This window comes from Alosa sapidissima, chromosome 19, assembly GCF_018492685.1.
Source record: "Alosa sapidissima isolate fAloSap1 chromosome 19, fAloSap1.pri, whole genome shotgun sequence".
NCBI classification, from domain to species: Eukaryota; Metazoa; Chordata; class Actinopteri; order Clupeiformes; family Clupeidae; genus Alosa; species Alosa sapidissima.
In genome coordinates, this window is record NC_055975.1 from 24,607,302 (window position 1) to 24,624,953 (window position 17,652).

Sequence of the window (17,652 nt, forward strand, 5' to 3'; positions counted from 1 at the left end):
AAACTACACACACACGTCAAACACGGCTCACGGTCGTAACAACACGCAAGACCTCAACTACGCGAGCGACACGTCAGTATCAAAGTGCAAACACACGGTTATTTAGATAGCCTGTTGGAGCATACGCACATGTGCACACACACACACACACACACACACACACACACACACACACACACACAAAAACACGGTTATTTAAAAAAGGGAGATCCAAGGTCTAAGAGCCAAGGAGCAGGACCGGAGCACTCAATGCTTAACGTGTTTTTATTTGTGCAAACTGACTAACGTTTCGACACCCATGCGTCTTCTTCAGAGTCAAACAGAATCACAGGTTATTTAGATAGCCTGTCAGAGCACACACGCGCACACACACACACGCGCGCACACACACAAACACACGTGTGATGTGCACAAGGGCTGGGACACACGGTTATTTAGATAGCCTGTCAGAGTATACACACGTGTGCACAGACACAGACACACACACACACACACACACACACACACACACACACACACACGCCGCTATTCTGGGCAGGCTGTCGGGTCCCGGCGGTTAAGGGGGCTCACCTGTGTCGCATGGGAGTCGTCGTGTGCTCAATCTCTCCTCCTCTTCCTCCTCCGCTCGCGATCGCCGGCAGATCACACTGTTTTTCTGCACTTTGTCCGCTACTTCACACTGCACACACACACACACACACACACACACGGTGAGCAGGTGTGTGTCATCTGGTTCCCACTACACTTTGAATTCGCTCACTCATTCGTTTGCCACTCATTTCCCCTCTCTCATGTAAACTCGAGAACCCCAGTCCAGGTAAAAGGCAAAGGTAAAAAGATAAAGTACACTCCCACCTGGAACAGGTGTCTTACCTGTTGTGCTCTCAATGATGGCCTGCAAGAGAGAGGACAGAAAACCACAAGGTGTTAGCCGCCACCATGGCTAAAGGTTTAAGGAACCTCCCCACCTTCTTCTCCCTGCTGCCCACTCGCTCTAGCTCTCTCTCTCTCTCTCTCGCTCTCTCTCGATCACCCTCCCTCCCTCACTGTCTCTATCTATCCCCCCCCTCCCTTTCTTTCTCTCTCGGTCGGCTCTCTCCCTCTCTACTGCTCTCTCTTTCAAACTCTCTCTCTCTCTTTAAAACTCTTTCTCTCTCTTTCAAATGCTCTCTCTCTCTCTCTCTTTCAAACTCTCTTTCTCTCTGTCTTTAAAACTCTCTCTCTCTCTCTCTCTCTCTCTCTCTGAGGGAGGCCTAAAAGGGGGCCAGCCAGTGCAGGGTTGGTCCGGCGCGGGAATCTAATATTAGCGCGGCACATTTCCCAAGCTGAAACTCAAGCAGCCGCGCCGGTCTCGGATTGCTCCGAGCGCAGTAGCAACAGGACCGCATGTTTTAACCATCAGTGCAGGGCCACCCTCACCTGACCCACAACCTAGTCCACACACACACACACAGAGATGCACACACACACACACACATTCAGTTGAGGAGCGTGTGCAAGTGTGTGTGTGGGCAGGGGGTGTTAGAGGGGAAACTCAGGTGAGTTTTGATGGAGAGGTGCTATCTGGGAATCTGCAAGTCTGAGGACGCACTGTAGTAAACTGCTCCATAAATTATTTGCCACCTCGGGGTTCCTAGGTGGAGTTTAATACCCTGCAACACAGAGGCACTACACAACTGACTATCAGCTAACGTCTTACTCAACATTTTTACAAAACTATTTAGCTTTTTACTGCAGATAAGATATGCATGCTTGTCTTAGATATTAGTAGGTATTCTTTGTTACAGGCAGAGCACAAAAAAAAAAAACACACACACACAAACAACAACAAAAACAAAAGCATTGTCTAAATCTTGCGCATTTGCTGCATTGACTCCACCGAAACATTTATGTACTGTAGGTGGTTTTGCCTGAAAATAACAGAACAAGATATAATAAAAGACACAAGTCTACCATCCTCTGTGCAACACAGCTCCTCTGTGTGAGATATTAGTGACAAAACAAATTGACCAGTGTTCCCCAAACTACGGCCCACCACCTCATTTCGGTTTCCATTTAGTATTATTTCATTTGAGCTACATTTTACACTGATATGGCATGATTGCAATATAAACACAGCTAACAATGGTATTAAAATGCAGTAGCCTATGATTAAATGTAATGGAATATTCAACTGAGGTAGACTGCTGTTGTTCACAGCACTAAGCTATTTATGGTTACTAATATACTCCGAGTCTCTGGCCCTCTCTTAGAGCCAGGCATAGTGAGCTGGCCCTCGGAAGAAAAAGTTTGGGGACCACTGAAATTGACGGTCGCACAATATAGGCATGCAGGTGGTTGCACTTGCACGCGTCAATGTGAATCACCCCGTGTATGCAAATCTGGTTGTAAATATGGTAATGAGGTGAGGTTTTATGAGTGGGGGCCCATGCTGTAGGTGAGTGTGGATATGGAGATCTGGTCAGAGGTACGGCTAGGTCTATTGCTGTCTGTATATGGTCAGAGGTAAGACTAGGTCTATTGCTGTCTGTATATGGTTGTATGAGATTATGTATGCATTTCTATAAGTTCAACAATTTATTATGCGGCTATTCAGAATACTGATCCCAACATTTGCCTGTATGATAAGCAAGTAATACTTTACTATGCAATCTGACAATTTCAAGTTTGACAAGTTCATCTGACAAGTTCTATCTGTGTGGTGAACTATTTGTTTCTCGACGGAAGTCACAAATAATTGAAACGTTAAAAGTTTATTTTCTTCTTTTGGCAAGTAGCTGTATAATACGTGAGAAAATGTATTGTCCGTCGGACGTTTAAAAATTAACACATTGCATCAGGATTCTGTTCACCCTGTCAGGAGTGAGTGTGAGAGTGTGTGTGTGTGTGTGTGAGTGAGATACTCACTGTCTGTGTGTCCTGCAGATGTGGGAGAGGCGATCCAGCTGGTCAGGGTCAATGGGGGTCCTATCTGCAGTCGGCCCCTCGGACCCCCCAGCACACCTCCATCTGCACTCTGGGGTGGGGGTGGGGGGCAGAGAGAGAGAGAGAGAGAGAGAGAGAGAGAGAGAGAGAGAGAGAGGGAGAGAGAGAGAAAGGTGGGGGAGAGAGAGAACAAGGGAGAGGGGGAGAGAGAGAGAAAGAGAGAGAGAGAGAAAGGTGGGGGAGAGAGAGAACAAGGGAGAGGGGGAGAGAGAGAGAAAGGTGGGGGAGAGAGAGAGAGAGAGAAAGAGAAAAAGAGAAAGGTGGGGGAGAGAGAGAGAGAGAGAGAGAGAGAGAGAGAGAGAGAGAGAACAAGGGAGAGGGGGAGAGAGAGAAAGGTGGGGGAGAGAGAGAGAGGAAGAACAAGGGAGAGAGAGAGAAAGAGAAAGGAGGGACAAAGAGAGAAAGTGAGAAGAGAAAGAGAAAGAATGAGACAGGAAGAAGAGGAGGAGAGAAATGAGAGGAAAGAGAGAGTGATGTGTGTTAGAGAGAGAATGATTGAGTTAAACGGAAAGAGGAGAAGTGACAGGCAAAAAGGGGGATGGGAGAGGGAGAAGGAGGGGGAGAGAGAGAAAGATATAAATCATGCTGGTGAAGAACAGATTGGCCAGCCTGGGATAACTGCGTGCCCCTGAGTCAGCCATATTCCTGATGACTTTCTTAGTCTGGGTAAGGCTGAGAGAGTCCCCCGACTATCATCATTGCGTGTTGAGCAATGGCGGCTGTAATGAGAGTCTAAGATGTTCTCTACTAAAGAGGTCCCAGGAACAGGTTCCAACTCTCCAGGACACACACACACACACACACACACACATTGATGATGGCTCTCACACACAGACAAGCCATTTATAATTCTTAAATCAACAGTCTGTGTGCGTCACTCAAACACACACACACACACACACACACACACACACACACACACACACAGTGGAGGAGGAAGTCCTTGACCCAGAGGCCCCCAACTACCCTCTCCTGAATCCTGCAACACACACACACACACACAAGCAGAGAGAGCATGGCAGGGAGAAAGAGAGAGGGAGAGAGAGGTAGAGGACTGGAGCACTTACCCCACTGTTCCTGTAGGGAAGCCAGGTTGGCCAGAAGTCTCTCGTGGTACAGTCGCTCTAGCTGAATGAAGCGGATAGCCCGCTCATCTGAACACATACACCACGTTAAGGCACATAATTACATACACACAATCACGCACGCGTGCACACACACACACACACACACACACACACACACACACACACACACACACACACACACACGAGTGTTCCAAGGTCCCTTCTGTTCTGTTACTTTGTTGTTTTTTTATACACTGTAGTGAGGGGGAATAACTGACAGACACCCAGACACTTCAGAAAAGAAAAACATATAAAGTAATTCTGCTTGCCCTGCAATTTTAAAACTGACCACAAAACAAGACAGGCTGCCTTTAAAAATCTTCAGAGAAGCAATGCTCATGTCTAGACCATACACCATAATGGTGAAAGACATGATTCCCATATGTCTGTGGGTGGTTGAGGCCACAAATACACACACACACACACACACACACACACACACACACACACACACACAGTCAAACTCTTTCAGTTTGAGTGGAATATAAAGTGTGGGATTATCTCACAGTGACATCCATAAACATAAGAGTCTCTGTGTGTCCCTCTGGCTCCAGTCAGCCCAAGGTTGAGTTAAGCCTTGTGGTTTAACTGCTCCCAGTCCCCTCAAGACATGCATGCCCAGCCAACCCCCACCCCCCCCCGTACCCTCTCACCGCCCGCTGCCACCTCCATCACGAGACGCCCAGATGCAGGCCAGATCTGGCCCAGAGGAGCCCCAGATCCCACTGAAACCCAAAACTCCAGGTCAAAGCCTGAGCAAATGGGATTAAAGGGCCGGCTGCTGGGGGTGCTTTACCGTACTGTGCCACCAGAGGGCAAAAGGTGAAGTGCATCTCCATAGCGCCTCAAGGAGGCATCGTAGCCTGAAGGAGTTTAACAAGCACGCGCATGCACGCGTCCACAGACAGCAGAGACAGCTGCCGTGGCTGCACACACACACACACACACACACTGACATTTGCTATGTGTTCCGTCATGGCCTAATGGAACATAATTACAGACAAAATACCATACGACATGTGAGGTGACTCATTGACATGCACTACACACACACACACACACACTACAGTACTACACATAAACATACATACTAAACATATACTGTACATACGAGCGCACACATGCACACACACACACACACACAGACACACACACAGTCTGGTAAGGATACAATCTTCTTCACGGACTAAGGCTTCAGCAATCTGCAAATGAGAAAATTAGGAACAAAGAGAGAGAGAGAAAAAAAAAAACATATTATTAAACAATACATTATTTTCCATTGCAGCAAATTAACAACATATCAATCAAATAATCCACTCACCAAGTGAGAGGTAATACCTACGTGTGTGTGTGTGTGTGTGTGTGTGTGTGTGTGTGTGTGTGTGTGTGTGTGTGTGTGTGTGCGGGTCAGAGCCGAGCGAATGCTGTGTGAGAGAGGCAGGTTGAGTGTGTCCAGGGTCCAGGAGGACTAAGGACTGAGAGCACACAGGCTCAAACTGCACTCGGCTCACACAGACCAGCTCGGCACAAGACAAGAGCGGCTCACACAGCCGGAGAGAGTGGGAGTGGAGTAGAGAGAAGGGGAGTGACCTCCCTCTTTCAACCGATTCATCTCTCTCTTGCTCTGTCTATCTCTCTCTTTTTCTCTCTCTCTCAATTCATCTGCCTCTCCCCCTCTCTCTTTCTCTCTCCTTCTCACTCTCAATCCTTCCCCCTCACACACCGCAGACTCACTAGGGCTGTTTTACATAAACATGAATCACGTACTGTAGTTCATGCATGTGTGCAAGGTGCCAGAAAACATGTGCAAATGGGGGCAGTGCAATGAAAGAGAGAAAGACAGACACACACCACACCACCACACACACACACACTGTGTCTCCCCTTCCAGAAATGGACAACACGGAAGAGAAACAGAATTAAAGTTAAGCAATATGAGATGTGGTATTTTCAGGCTAGGGCATCACGGCACATCAGGGTGTGATTACAGCGAAACAGAACGTCATGACTGTGGAAACGCGATGTCAGAAAAGACCCGTTCTTTTTGTCTCTGCTCTGCATCTGGAGAGCCTGGGAGTCTGCGGAATTAGTATAGAGCCAGGGGGGAGAGAGAGAGAGAGAGAGAGAGAGAGAGAGAGAGGAGAGGGGGAGGAAAGATGGAAAGAAGAGAAAAGAGGGAGGGAAGGAGAGGGAGGGAGGAAAATGAGAATGAGAGATAGAGAGAGAGAGAGGGGGGGGGAATAGAGGAGAGAGAGAGCGAGAGAGAGAGAGAGAGAGGAGAGAGAGGGGGGAATAGAGAGAGAGAGAGAGAGAGGAGAGCGAGAGAGAGGGGAATAGAGAGATAGAAGAGAGAGAAATCGAAAATAGATGACAAGGAGAGAAACTAAATATACTGTATGATTGTAGGAGAGAGAGATGAGAGAGAGGAGTCGGAGGAAAGAGGGAGAAGCAGAGAAATAGATACAAAAGAGAAAGCCAAATGTGTGTATATGAAAAGATAGTGACGAGAGGGATGACCGAGGCAGTTCAGTCCAGTCGCCCGGGTTAATGGTTAACTACACTCTGTGGAGAGAGTGAGAGAGGGAGAGAAAGAAAGAAAGAAAGAAAGAAAGAGAGAAAGAAAGAGAGAGAGAAAGAGCCTGCTGGAGGCCAACCGAAACATCAGGCATTCTCTTCTTAGACCTGAGGCCACTGAGGGGGTAGCACCCCCTCCTGGTCACAGTGGGAACTTCACCAGCACTATCCTGCAATTTGATGATGTTTATCTTTATCTCACAAAAATCACAAACATCCTGCCCTCCCTTTCTCTGTCCCTTTTTAAATATTTACCCCTGAGGAACAAGAGATTGCATACGGCAAGACAGCTTATTTCCACCTGAGAAACATTGCCAAGTGTGTTTTTTTTTTCCAACTCAACAAGATGCAGAGAAACTAGTCCATTATTACTGCAATTCACTTTTTTACTGGTCTTCCAAAAAAGCATATAAAGAAATTGGAACTCATATAGAACTCTGCTCCTAGACTTTTAACTAAGACCAAGAAGAGAGAGCACATCACCCCTGTGTTAGCTGAACTGCACTAGCTCCCTGTTCCTATACAATTTTAAAGTTCTGTTAATTACTTACAAAGCTCTGAATGGCAAAAGCACCTTCATATATCTTTTTAGTTTTTAATATCTTATCAACCACAAAGGAACCTTAGATCTTCCCATGCTAATCTTTTAATTGTGCCAAAAGTGCTCCACAAGCTAAGCGGAGTAGCTCCAAATGTACTGTAAGCACTTCAAATGTAAAGCACTTTGAGCTGCATTCTGTGTATGCAAAGTGCTAAAACAAATAAAGCTTATTATTATTATTATTATACTCACATACAACACAGCACCCTGATACGGGTCTCCACATTTGAGTAACTGTGTATAAACGCAGTGACTGAAGGTATTTAGCTCATGCCAACGCTCCACTCAGGTAGAACGTTGCCCTTGACAACTGAGGCGTACAAATGACACGACTCATGTTGAGCCCTGGGAGACCAGGCCTGGCTTGGAGTGCACAAATCAGGAAATGAAGCGTTTGGCTTGTATGACATCACTGCTGGCTGCACACCACACATGGTGCAGAGTGATGAGGAGCTCACGGCCAGCAGCAGCACTAGCGTTTAAAAACTTCCCTCGGCATCACTGAATCATGGAGACCTCAGTGCTCAGCACTGCACAGCCAATCAGTGAGCTTCAGTGGGCTCAGCTGCAGGCAACAGGCCATTAAACAGATTACATTACATTACATTACATTACATTTGGCTGACCGCATTTTTAGCCAAAGTGACTAACAATATGGTAAACAGTTTAAGTTTTAAAGCAATTCTCAACAATTGTTCATTTGTTCAATTGTTTAACACAGATCATTGTGTTTAATTAATGGCTAAAGAGAAGATACTCCTTTCACAAACAACATTCTCTCTCACTCAACCACACACACACACACCACATACCTGGAGAAAGAACCTACATATTTCAATGAACAATATACTGCCACAGGCTCATTAGACTGAATGGACAGAACAGAGATGGCAAGAGAGAGAGAGCGAGAGAGAGAGGGATGGAGAAAGAGAAGAAAATCTAAACAATCAAAAAAGGGGAAGGAGGCCAAATGAACCACAGACAGAGTGACACACTTGGAATGATAGAGGACAGCAATAAAGTGGAGAGGGAATGTGAGGGAGGGACAGATGGAGCCTCGAGTACGCTATACATAATGGCAGCCCGAGAGACAGAGGACAGAACAAGGCTAGAATGACAGCCAAGGAAAGACAGAACTGGAGGAGAAAGGAACCAGAGGAAATGCATGTGTGTGTGTGTGTGTGTGTGAGAGTGTGTGTGTGTGATGTGTGAGTTGAGTGTGAGTGTGAGTGTGAGTGTGAGTGTGTGTGTGTGAGTGGTGGTGAGTGTGTGTGTGTGTGTGTGTGTGAGGTGTGTGTGTGTGTGTGTGTGTGAGTGTGTGTGTGAGTGAGTGAGTGAGAGAGAGAGAGTGGACAATGGTGGTGTGACAGACACCTGGTGCTGGACCTGGACTTCTCCTGTTACTGTTCATTCTGTCTCCCTGTATATCGACATTTCAAGGTTGTTCTATTTTTCCCCCAGTCAGTGTTGCGTTTACTGTTCTTTGTGCTTTGGTAAAGCTGATAAAGCAACTCTGAACTGAACTGAACTGAACTGAGGGTGACTGAGAGCAGGTGAGAGGTCTGGAGAGAAGAATAAAGATGGCAGTAGAAAAGACACAGTGAGAGAGGGAGGCACAAAGGACAGTATCAAGAGAAAGAGAGAAAGAGAAAAAGAGAGAGAGAGAGAGAGCAGAAGAGGAGAAGAGATGAGAGCAGAAGAGGAGAAGAGAGAGAGAGAGAGAGAGAGAGAGGAGAGAGAGAGAGGAGAGAGAGAGAGAGAGGAGAGGAGAGGAGAGAGAGAGAGAGAGAGAGAGAGAGAGACGAGAAGAGGAGAGGGAGAGAGAGAGAGAGAGAGAGAGAGAGAGAGGAGAAGAGGAGGGGAGAGAGAGAGAGAGAGAGAGAGAGAGCAGAGGAGGAGAGAGAGGAGAGAGAGAGAGAGGAGAAGAGGAGGAGAGAGAGAGAGGAGAAGAGGAGGAGAGAGAGAGAGAGAGAGGAGAGAGAGAGAGAGGGGAGGAGAGAGGGAGATGGAGAGTATGTGTGAAGAATAAAGTAACGTTGGGCTATAGTGAATTAAATTGACTAATGGTGGTGTGACGGAGACCTGGTGTAGGCGGTGAGGCAGCAGGGCGTTGTCACAGGGTTCCCCCAGGTCAAGCGCAGGGGCAGGTGAGGAGCCGGGGAGACCACCTCCCGTCGGCCTCAGGGCATCCCCCTCCTCTGCATGGACCTCTACACTGCCAACCTGTGGACACTCCTCGGGACTGCTCACCAGCTCCTCAACACCTGCAAACACACACACACACACGAAACATACAGGTTATCTGAGAAGCTGCTTACTGTACACTTCCGCAACCTCTCTCTGACACCCCTCCACTGTCAGTGCTCCAGCCCTCTCTGCTCTGAATGCTCTATCATTTCCAGTCTGTCTGTGCCAATGTATCACTGGATCTACAGTACAGTAATATACAGTCATTGGTCTGGTTGACTAGAATCACACAAGATACAGCAGAGTGAAGATGCACAAGGTGTGATGTGTGTTTGGGGGGTGTCTGTGAGAGGGATTGTGTGTGTGTGTGTGTGTGTGTGTGTGTTTGTGTGTGTTTGGGGGGGTTCTACCTAAAGAGGCAACAGCCACAGTTTAAAGGCAGTGGTCATCACTTGTGTTTCCCTGGGTTCTCTTACCCCCCCCCCCCCCATCTCCACCTGTGATGTGGCACCACCCTATGCAAGTGCACATTCCAGCCACAGAGGCAATGAGCATATCCACATGCTTAGGCCGCAGGGGAGCTATGTCAGCTAGTTATCCCTGTTAAGATCTGGGGCCGTGGGCGAGGGCTGGGGAGGAACGGCCAGAGTGGAATGAGGTGTATGAGATGTATGTCAGCTATGTCTCTCTCTCTCTCTCTCTAAGATACTGCACTGATGATCACACCACCCCAAAGAACACAAACACTTCGGCCCTGTAGGGCCTTCTCAAGCACAGAGGCTCTTCCATATAAAAGCTCTATGGACTAAATAACTCTAATAAAATAACTATAATAAAATAAGTGCAGTGATTCACATCAACAGAGCGCTTCATATTTATACATATATATATATCATATTTTAAACTTTGATCAACATCAGTAATAGCATAGTCTACAATGCTGTTGCAGAGATGGGAGCAGTAGGTGAACCTACCCAGAGTCACCCTTTTCTACCATTAGCTATGAGGAGACCTAGGCTTTCACATAGTTGGAGTATCTGTTTGGCATTTTTGTTTACAATACGGTCTGAGTCATCTCTCTCTTGGATACCGCACTGATGAACACACCACCCTGAAGAACACAAACCTTCAGGGGCCTTCTCACAGAGGCTCTTCCATATAAAAGCTCTATGAACTAAATAACTCTATTAAATAAGTGCAGTGATTCACATCAACAGAGCGCTTCATATTTATACAGAACTGCCTGCAACACTTCATGGTTTTAATACACATTCAAAAATGGTTCCACAATCCTGTGAAGTGTAATTAATTAGTGACCACGAAAGCAACTGTGAAATGCTTTTTCAACTGTTGATTAACAAACCCCTCAGTGTGACGACGCCTGAAGTAAAACACCCAATCAAAAACCAGAATGCTGCAGGGAAAGAGAGAGTAGAGGACACTCACAGACCACAGTCCAAAAAAAGACGTCTCATCTCCACGGCCTCTGTAAAGTTAGCTCCAGGACTGCATGCCAGACTGGCCACACAGCAAGACGAGTCTTATGGTCAGTAAGACGGAGGGACAGAGGCCTTATCAGCCCTTGGTTGCCTCTGATCAGCTCAGGGGTGATTAGCAACAGCGTTACCGAGGTGACCGCCAGGATGCCACATAAGAGATGATTAAGCAACACCAGGGAAATGCTGCACTGACTGCACTCACTGACCCGTCACATTATACCCCACACACACACAGGGTAACGAACACACACACACACACTCACACACAGAGTAACACACACACACACGTGTGCACAGTGTAACACACACACACACACACACACACACACACGTGTGCACAGAGTAAAACACACACACACACGTGCACAGAGTAACACACACACACACACACACGTGCACAGAGTAACACACACACACACACGCGCACACACACACACACACACACACACACACACACACACACACACACACACAAGTGCACAGAGTAACACACACATACACACACTCTTTTGTTGAGTTTCCTTAAAAATGAATGTCATATAGTCTTGCACTGTGTTTCATGGCAGCCACAAAAACACAGAAAGGCCCTCTGTGCTAGTCCACCACCTGGTCACCCTTAGTCTTCAAAATCTATGTGGACAAATTGTTTTCTGGACGGTGTTTCTCTGAGGGCATTTCAAGTGGCAGATAAATAATAAATAAAAGTAAATAATAATATAAAAAGTAAACAGAGAACCATATAGATAAATAACCATAACACAGACATACAGAGTAGCTCTCTGCATTACAGACATCTCTGGTGAGACCCAAGCTGGTGGTGGCTTTATGTGCATCAGCTGTTCTCCCGATCACAGCACATGAGGCCACCAAACTGCTCAACTCTACAGGATAAAGAAGACAACCATAACATCAGCTGAGAAAAAAAGAAATAGGACACTCTCTTCACGCAATGCACAAGATGCAGAAGAGCTTGGGTAAAACGAGGCTCCTTTTTCAAAAATGGTTCAATCTGAATTACAGCTCACAAGTAGGGTAATGCAATAATCCACGGATTTCAAAGGCTGACCTCTACACGTGCGCATAGCTGGTTGCAACACATAAGCATAAGGTATTCTATAAGCGATGCCATTGAGCTAATTATGTATGAGGGAGGGTAGAAATATATCAGAATCTGGGATCATAGAGTTATGGCTGCGTTCAATGTTATCTTGGAATGGGTGCTTTATCTGAAGATGAGGAGAGGTTCAGTAGGTGTGAAGTGATCTACTGTGTGTTATGCGTGATATGCATGTTAGCTAGAACTACTTGATTAAACAATGTCAAGGTGTTGTGTATTTGCACTGTATGGACTGCATACCTGATTTACCTGTTGGAATCTATGTGTTTGCTTCACCTATCTAAATGTGTGATGTATCGCCGGGACTACCAGAGGTCTAACGTATATTACCTGTGCTCTCTGTACTGTCACCTGCTCTACCTGTTCCAGTTCTCTATCTCCTGGTGTGTGTGTAGGTGTGTGTGTAGGTGTATGCAGGTGTGTGTGCAGGTGTGTGTGCAGGGGTGTGTGTAGGGGTGTGTGTGTAGGTGTGTGTGTAGGTGTGTGTGGGTGTAGGTGTGTGTGAGTGTGGTGCAACTTTCACCTGAGGAACGTGTGCTTTTGTCCCTTTAACTTGGCCACTGTGTGCTTTAGCAGTTGGTCCATCAGCTGGATGGTTAATTGTAACCAGTGTGATTGTATTTTTAAACCTTTAGTGCTAGTAGACATTGCATGTTTTTTTTTACCTGTAGGACTACAAGAGGAAGAGTCTCTGATTTGGCTGTCAGGATCCGGTGAGAAGGCTCTGCTGTTACTGTCCTCTTCCTCACCTTCCTCCTCCACTTTGGAGCTGTCCTCCTCCTCCTCCCCCACCCTCTCCTCCTCTTCCTCACAGCTGCCGTTGTTGTTGACGGAGTCCTGCTGTTCGAGCAGTTGGCTCCTCCTCCCGTGCGATCCCCGCACCACCTCCTCGCCCTCCTCCATCAGCTGGTTCTGGTTCTCGTCCGGGCTGTGCAGGCCTGACGCCGGCACCGACACGGACACTGGGTGGTCGCCGCGGTTGTGGAGGAGGTCCGCTCCTCCCTGACCGCGCCTTACGGGCTCCTCGCCCTGAGCTTGTCCCTCGTCCATTGGCTGCTGGGGCTGATGACCATGCAGCTCAGAGAGACACGCCCTGGCCTTTCTCCTGCCCGGTACCTGGTGCCTGGCTGGCTGGCTGCTGGGAGAGAGAATAAGGCTGTTGGTTTGCCTGACGAGTCCTACGCGTCCTAAATGTCCTTTAGCATTATCAGGGCTACAGCCTGAAATCTTACTGGGATGGTTTCCTGTAGATTCAACTTAGCCTTAGTTTAGACTAAAAGATCTTCATTAATGTTCATTGAAGAACAGGCTTAATCTATGCCCAAGAAACTGGTACAATGTGTGTATTCTTGGTTATCATAACTTATTGTGTATTTTTTGCCTATTTCTTACACATACACCAAGGGAAACGTCGCCAAAAACTGCATGAATGCTGATTGCTAATGTAAGCATATGTGATGGGATCTGGGAAAACCCATCACGTGGTGAAATTTTACCAACTTATGATTCTGATACCATCCTAGCAACATCCAGGATTTTTTCAATTTTACCAGAGAGGGTTGAAACGGTATTGAAACAGAGCAGAAATCAAGGATTTTTAACCTGTGATTGTTTTTTCCAGATCCCATCACATCACATGTGCATAAAATAACCCACCGCATATTGAGTTTGCTTAACAGGCTACACCAAGCATTCCGTTTGCAGAACAAAGAGTTTTAGAAGACTAGTGCTCTTGCGCCTGGTGTAGCCAGTTAATGGTGTAACTATTGATTATTATTGGGAGCTAATTGTAGTAGCTTAAAAACTACAGGCAGAGAAGGCTCACATTTACACCTGTTCAGCCAGGCTCACTGATAGGACAATTAACGAGTTACAATGTGTCAACTAATGTAAAGGTAAACTCCAAATGAGAACACTATGCACTGCTAATGTTCCATTTGGCTGCAGAACATAGATGTAGCAGACATCAGTCGGTGGTAAAGAGCACTGGCCTACGTCTGCCTCAAGTTAAATGCAGTTTCACTAGGCAAACTCTCTCTCTCTCTCACTCACACACACACACACACACTCACACACTCGCAGTCTCCGCTGCAGAGTCTAATCTGTGCCTGATTAAACAGGAATTGCTAACTTTCAGAGGAACAGGTCTGGCATCATTCCATTAGCATCCCTCTGTTCTCCTTACAATGAAAACAATACCACTAAAAACACAAGTGGAGTCTCACTCTGACTCAAAACCCCTGAGTAAAACTGTGTGTGTGTGTGTGTGTGTCACTCTGTCCAGCCCTATCTGCCAACGATGTGTGTGTGTTAACTAATTAAATCACTGCACAGACTGGTGCGTTTCCTGACTTTCTATTGTGAGTCTTGTGGAGAGTGGAGGAAGAGTATAAACTCCTGCGTGTGTTTATCTTAATTATAACTTTAGGCCTCTTTAAATGAGTGCTCACGGTTCATCTGGTTCATGGCAGTGCCGTGGTTTCTCTGCAGTGGGCTGAGAGCACAGCTCCTGCCATCTGCCGAATGGAGATATCATCATACTGCAGTTAGAAGACTTACACAACTCTGACCGTAACACTGCAGTTGCAATACTGTAAATCTATTGTGATACTGGCCTATATGCAGTCTGTAATGGAGGTTTTTATATTTATTTTTTATTACATTGAAGGGTCAGCTGGACCATACAATTGACAACTCTAACCTCATCAAAACAGAAGGTGGAGGAGTGCGCACACACACACACACACGATTTCCCCTTGGGGATCAATAAAGTATGTATGTATGTATGTATGTATGTATGTATGTGTGTGTATGTGTGTATGTATGTATGTATGTATGTATGTATGTATGTCTGTCTGTCTATCTATCTATCTATCTATCTATCTTTCTACATGCAGGCACACACACACACACACACACACATTTATGACTTATGACTTTCACAACATAGCAAAAGACCACACATGTAAAGCCAAAAAGAGCCTGGCAAGACAGCCCAGAGATCATTCACAGAGTTGGAACATGATAAGGGGAAATATGTGACTGGAAATAGGAATGTGAAGCCACACGCACACTATCTACACAGAGCACAGGTCAGCAGCAGCATAGAGTTCAAGGCACAGCAGAGGTCAATAGAGGTCAATGTTACACACACACAACACAGGTCAGAACCAAAGAGTGCATGTTAGCAGCAGCACAATGAGAGAACACGTCACCGCACAGAGGTCAGTACTACAGTACAATGCACAGGACAGGACAAAGCAAAGTCGACCGTTAGCAGCAGCATAGAGAGAACACGTCACCGCACAGAGGCCAGAACCAAAGAGCACAGGACAGCAGCATTAGTGCACATCACAGCACAGAGAGATCAGTACTACAAAAATGGGTTAGCAGCATAGAATCCATCACAGCGCAGAGGTCAGTACCAGAATGGGTTAGCAGTGAACGACAGCAGTTAGCAGCACAGCCATGACCCCAGCCCTCAGCCCTCAGTCCAGCACAGCAAAGGTGAGCAGGGAAGAGCACCGAACACAGGTGGTGAACGGATCAGAGCCACAACACAGACAGAGGCCACAGGCTCGGACACAGCCAACAACAGCACAGACACGAATGCAGCCAACAACAGCACAGACACGAATGCAGCCAACAGTACAGTTCAGGGCAGCATGAACAACACAGCCTTCAGTGCAGCACAGCAAATGTCAGCAGCAGCACAGGGTCAAGACAAGTCACTTTATTTGCACATTTAAAAACAACAGGTGTTGACTCGAAGTGCTTTACAGGTGAGGCAAACAAATACAAATCTAAATAAAAAGATAAATAATTGGAATAGCTTCATCTGGTGATTTAAAGAGGATTTAAAGAGATAAATAATAGGAATTGTTGCATCTGGTGATTTAAAGAGGATTTAAAAAGATAAATAATTGGAATAGTTGCATCTGGTGATTTAAAGAGGATTTAAAAAGATAATAGGAATTGTTGCATCTGGTGTTAGCAACATAGAGCACAGGTTAGAAACACAGATCAAAGATGAGCACCAAAACCCATACCAGCCCAATCATAAGCTACATGGGCCGGGCAAGGACCACTCAGGTCCACTTCAGGAGAACACTCCGGCTCAATGGTTTGCCCTGTCAGCCCGCAAACGAGGACTTGCTTTTGTGGCCCCTCTATGACAATGTTACACTTTGCTAAACACGGACCTGGTGACTAGTCTTCTTAAAAATTCCCTTTCAGAACTGACCACACAAACTCATCAGGCAAAAACCTTACTGTTTGCTGGGACTGCATCATGACGCCAGTCAATCTGCCTCTTTAAGCAGGTGTCTACTGGCCTTATCATTAAGCAATATTACAATGCATCCATCTTATAGGCAGCCATGGATGAGAAGTCCTGCTTGTGAGATGAGTCAGCTGTAGACATCTACAGGCAGCCTTCAAAGGAGGAGATCAATAAAGCTGCTATTAACAGCAGCCCCCATCACCCCCTCATAACTCGTAACAGCAGCCCTCAATACCCCCTCTTCACCGGTGTCACAAACACAGCTAAGACACACTCAGACATTCACACACCCATGGGTCTTATCATGTTTTCCGTCTGACTAAGAACATCCATCTCTCTCTCTCTCTCTAACTCCCTCTCACACAGGAACTCACACACACACACACACACACACACTCTACTCATGTTCTTCAAATAGTCTCCCTTTCTGCCACATTTTGTCATCTGACTCACCTCAACTCACTTCCTTTTGTGTGTGTGTGTGTGATGTGTGCACGCATGTGCGTGTGTGCTTGTGTGTGTAGCTGTTATGCTGCTGTGCATGTTGTGATTCATGTGTGCCTTTGTGTTTCCCCATACTCATTATCCTCTGAGGGAGCCTCCTGGAAAAGTCCCTAGTGTGATATCTCTCTCTCACACACACACACACACACACACAAACGAGCCAGTGCAACACCAACACCTTATGCAACTCCACACAGATGATTACAGGTGCAGGTGAGGGCCCAACCCAACCCAGTCGTGCCCATCTCTGAGAGCTGCTTGCTGGGAGCAGTTCCCAATGGGTTCTCAAGACTCTTGCTAATTGCAGACAGCCAGGGCATAAGAGATTTGTTTTTGATGTTGTGTTTTTAATGACTCCCTGGGTAAATGCTAAAAATAGGCATCCCTCTCAAGATGCCATGAAGAAAAGCATTTTGTCTACACCGTTTGTTTTTGTCAGTCTACATCTTTCTTATGACATATTAAAAATGCCATTAAGCCATACTTGTCTAAAACAGCTTTCAGTTGGGTGTTGCACCTAGTGAATCAGCACGTTACAATAAAGAAGGATTTATGCGTTTGTTAAAATTGTTATTATTGGACAAACAAGATATTCAGTGTCAGCGTTACAACACAGCTGACGCTCCACCCGAAATAAATTAGCTGACTCAAGAGCCTTTCGTGTACGTAGCCTATCAGAAGTGGTGACTGGTGGTGAGGTGCTGGCATTGTCTCAGCAAACAGGTTTGATGGGAAAAGCACTCTTCCCAACCGCACAGCTGGCACAACCTCACGTC

At 46.3% G+C, this 17,652-nt stretch overlaps 1 protein-coding gene across 3 annotated transcripts in view; it reads right to left on the reverse strand.

The window, feature by feature from the left end:
* cnsta (consortin, connexin sorting protein a) overlaps positions 1-17,652 on the reverse strand; it is a 35,696-nt gene that overhangs the window by 15,939 nt on the left and 2,105 nt on the right. For 2 of the 3 annotated variants that reach the window (XM_042072739.1, XM_042072737.1), the window contains exons 2-8: positions 12,756-13,228; positions 9,370-9,551; positions 5,284-5,314; positions 4,053-4,139; positions 2,908-3,016; positions 874-895; positions 571-679 (exon numbers count right to left, since the gene is read on the reverse strand). In XM_042072739.1, the coding sequence (XP_041928673.1) occupies positions 571-679; positions 874-895; positions 2,908-3,016; positions 4,053-4,139; positions 5,284-5,314; positions 9,370-9,551; positions 12,756-13,140 (925 nt within the window). In that variant the 5' untranslated portion in view covers positions 13,141-13,228. The remainder of the gene's footprint in view (positions 1-570; positions 680-873; positions 896-2,907; positions 3,017-4,052; positions 4,140-5,283; positions 5,315-9,369; positions 9,552-12,755; positions 13,229-17,652) is intronic. The other variant, XM_042072738.1, reaches the window with a different exon arrangement.